General features: G+C 37.8%; 1 protein-coding gene across 1 annotated transcript; it reads left to right on the top strand.

The window, feature by feature from the left end:
• Positions 1 to 347: 347 nt before the first annotated feature.
• Positions 348 to 527, top strand: LOC113930330 (thymosin beta-10-like). The gene has a single exon (XM_035725460.1). It carries the CDS (start codon positions 348 to 350, stop codon positions 525 to 527), a length of 180 nt encoding a protein of 59 aa, XP_035581353.1.
• Positions 528 to 3,557: the final 3,030 nt, after the last annotated feature.

The following is a 3,557-nucleotide window of genomic DNA, read 5'->3' as shown; positions in this document are numbered from 1 at the left end:
TGAAACTGATATTACACTGTATGTTTCCTGACTGGAATTAAAATAAAAACTTAAGGTCTCTTGCTGCAGCAACGCAAGTGGGAGCACCAGGCACTGGGCTCGGAGCAGAACTCCATGGATCGCTTTAAGAAAATGGCAGAGAAGGGCACCTGGGTGGCTCAGTTGGTTAAGTGTCTGCCTTCGGCTCAGGTCATGATCCCGGAGTCGCGGGATCGAGTCCCACATCAGGCTCCTTGCTGAGCTGGGAGCCTGCTTCTCCCTCCGACCCTCCCCCCTCTCATGTACTCTCTCTCTCATTCTCGCTCTCTCAAACAAATAAATAAATCTTTAAAAAAAAAAAAAAGAAAATGGCAGAGAAGCCGGACATGGGGGAAATCGCCAGCTTCAATAAGGCCAAGCTGAAGAAAATGGAGACGCAGAAGAAGAACACCCTGCGGACCAAAGAGACCATTGAGCAGGAGAAGCGGAATGAAATTTCCTATGAACCTAGAGGATTCCCCACCCCCGTCATCTTCGAGGCATCCTAGTCGTGATGTGGAGGAAGAAGAGCCACCTGCAAGATGGACATGAGCGACAAGCTGCACTGTGAACCCGGGCACTTCGTGCCGACGCCACCAGTCTGCGGGTCTCTGAGGGGACCGCCCCCCACAATCGGACTGCCAAATTCTCCGGTTTGCCCTGGGATATTATAGCAAATTATTTGTATGTTTAATGAAAATAAAACGCACCTTGTGTCATGGCAAAAAATAAAATAAAATAAAATAAAATAAAAACTAAAAAAAAAGCTTCCTACATGATTTTAATGGAGATGGTCCATAGACTAGTGCCTGAGAATGAGTGAAAACCCACAGATCCTACAATACTTACTTCAAATTTATTTTCTAAGAATAGAAGTTGCTACTTACCAAGGGCAAACAAGTCACGTTTTCAAAGATGTAGTGAAACATAATGAGTTTCTCAAGCTCGTCCTGAAATTCCTTTTTAAGAGGATTGGCTAGACTTGAACTCCATACGTGTCAGCGATCCCGTGCAGCAGCCCGCGGTAGCATCCGCTGGTGCGCTCCCAGGAACCACCTGGTAAAGCACTCTTTGTAGAACTAAAATCAATCCCACGGTCGTTTCTTGCCTGATGAGAAACTAAATGAAGCGCTAATGAAATAGAGCAGAAGAAAGCCAAAAGAAAAACATGGCTCACAAATACCTTTGCAAATCCTCTTCGGCAACCTGCGGCTTGGCCTGTGGGCAGCAACTCTTCCAAAAGTGCTCATTCAGAGAGATTACTTCAAAGTCACAGCTGTAATCAGATAATGAGATCATGCAACTGAAGTTCCCATGGTTTATGTCAACAAAGGAGATGTTATCCCTGTAACTTCAATTGCCAAAGAAACTACATTTGGGTTTATAAAGAAAAGTGCCTGAATTATCAGTGTAAAAAAAATGGACACAAGTAATATACTTTGTTAAAATTACAGCACAGAGAATATTTTTTTCCTTATTTTATTTCATTTCAAAGGACAAAAAACATTGTCCTCCAATTGCTTCACTTGCTGCCATACTGTATCTCACACCCCATTTTGTTCATCTTTAGTACCTACCTCATGGCCCAGTTTTTCTCTTATTCAGGTTACTTATAAAATGCTTAATGTGACCTCAGCCCTGGGGATGTGAAGAGAAAGACAAAACAAAAGAAAACAACACCACAGAACTAAAACCGCAATTCCTGTTTCCAATAAACTGCCACAGAGTAAAAGGAAAGCATGGAAGACAGTGGTAAATTAAGAGACAGGATTGTTTTATTTTTCACTTTTAGAGAAATTTCTCAATAGAGTTATTTTTTTTGTGAACCTTGGTTTTGAGATGTTAGTTTAAAAACGTGTATTTTAAAGTTTCAGCAATTTCTTGCCACTGCTTCCCACTCTACCCAGACTGTATAGACAGGCCCACGTGGGGATTGCAGAGAGGAGTCTGTTACAGTCCTCAAAGTCAATTTAATGCCTTGGTTTTTTTGGCTGTAAGGGCAGCAAGGGGATGGGCAGAAACCTGTTTTCAATGACTTTATCTAAATTTCCCATTTCAAAGCTAGACCTTGTATTTGCCAGTCACGGTCATGCTAATCACCGTAATTTTAAGGAATGTAATCTCTTACACCAATGCGTAAGAAAAACGCTACCAAAGAATCCCCCATAAAATAAAGCCATCATCCATTTTTTTTTTCTTGTGGATTTTTCCTCCCTCAAGACTAGTTGTGGAGTAGCAGGAGGTTCTCTGCTTCTTTACAGAAAATACCTAAAACCAATGATGCACATTACTTACACCTTAAAAAAGATACAAACACAGAGACTATGACAATGTAATACGAAAATAACCCACGACCGTAAAGCAGGGCTTATCTCAGAAATGCAGAAATGATAAAACATAAGGACACGCATTAATGCAATTATGTTGATAATACAACGGTTGCAGAAAGGCATATGCTAAAATTGAACATTGAAAGGTATTAAGGAAATAGAAGATTTTTCCATTTATATATATAATTAATAGTCTTTATCATAAACCTGCCATCATTATAGTTAACAGATCTCTAGAGGAAGTCCCTGTAAACTCAGGGACAACAATAAGAAATATGTGTTCACTGTTCTGATAAAGTAGCATTGTGGAAATTTTTATTAATGTAGTAAGTCATGTAAAAGAAATAGGAGTAAAAGAAAATAATCTGCAATTATTTTGAGATGATTTGATTATACTCCTAGAAATCCAAGGCATTCAGCTAAAAATAACAACCTCTGGTCTTAATGAAAGCTTAATCAAGGTAACAATATTTGATACCCAGAAGTCAACAATACTCTGTAACTTCATAATAGAGAAATAAAAGATAATTTTACAAAGATCTATTCAATAGAAATATATTGCCCTTAAAAGCAATAAAAGGAATAAACTTAAGAAAGAGTGTGTAGAAAATGAATAGGTAAAACTGCAAAATTTTATTGGTACATTGAAAAGAGGACCTAAATAAATAAAAAATTGTGACATATTGTCAGATGGAAAGAGTGATTATTTTCTTATTGTTCTGTCCAAGTTAGGTTTTAGATGACCTGGAATTAAATTCTTAATCTCACATGGTATTTTTATAGAATTTGACAATTTTATTCTAAAGTTCAACATTCAGAAATATAGATCTTCGCAAAGGGATGCAGAGCTCCAGAAATGGTAACTACATGGGTAAATATAGAAGGTCTAAAAATTGAAGTCACAATTTAAATTTTTATGTAAATCTTTTCAAAATATAGTTAACTGTTTTTCATAGAATTGCCATATAACCCAGCAACTCTATTTCTGGGTATATACCCCAAAGAACTGAAAGCAGGAACTCAACAGAAATTTGTACACCAATGTTCACAGCAGACTTATTCCTAATAGCGAAAAGATAGAAACAACCCAAACATCCATTGTCAGGTGACTGAATAAACAACATATGGTATATACATACAATGGAATATTATTCAGCTTTATAAAGGAAGAAATTCTGATATGTGCTCCAACTTGGATGAACCTTGCAA

Source organism: Zalophus californianus, chromosome X (genome assembly GCF_009762305.2).
Source record: "Zalophus californianus isolate mZalCal1 chromosome X, mZalCal1.pri.v2, whole genome shotgun sequence".
Lineage (NCBI taxonomy): Eukaryota > Metazoa > Chordata > Mammalia > Carnivora > Otariidae > Zalophus > Zalophus californianus.
The sequence above is the reverse complement of the archived record's forward strand: the minus strand, read 5'-3'. Positions and strand labels throughout refer to the sequence as shown.

Coding starts and splice junctions, on each gene's coding strand:
- LOC113930330 (XM_035725460.1), top strand. CDS start 348: ATGGCAGAGAAGCCGGACATGGGGGAAATCGCCAGCTTCAATAAGGCC.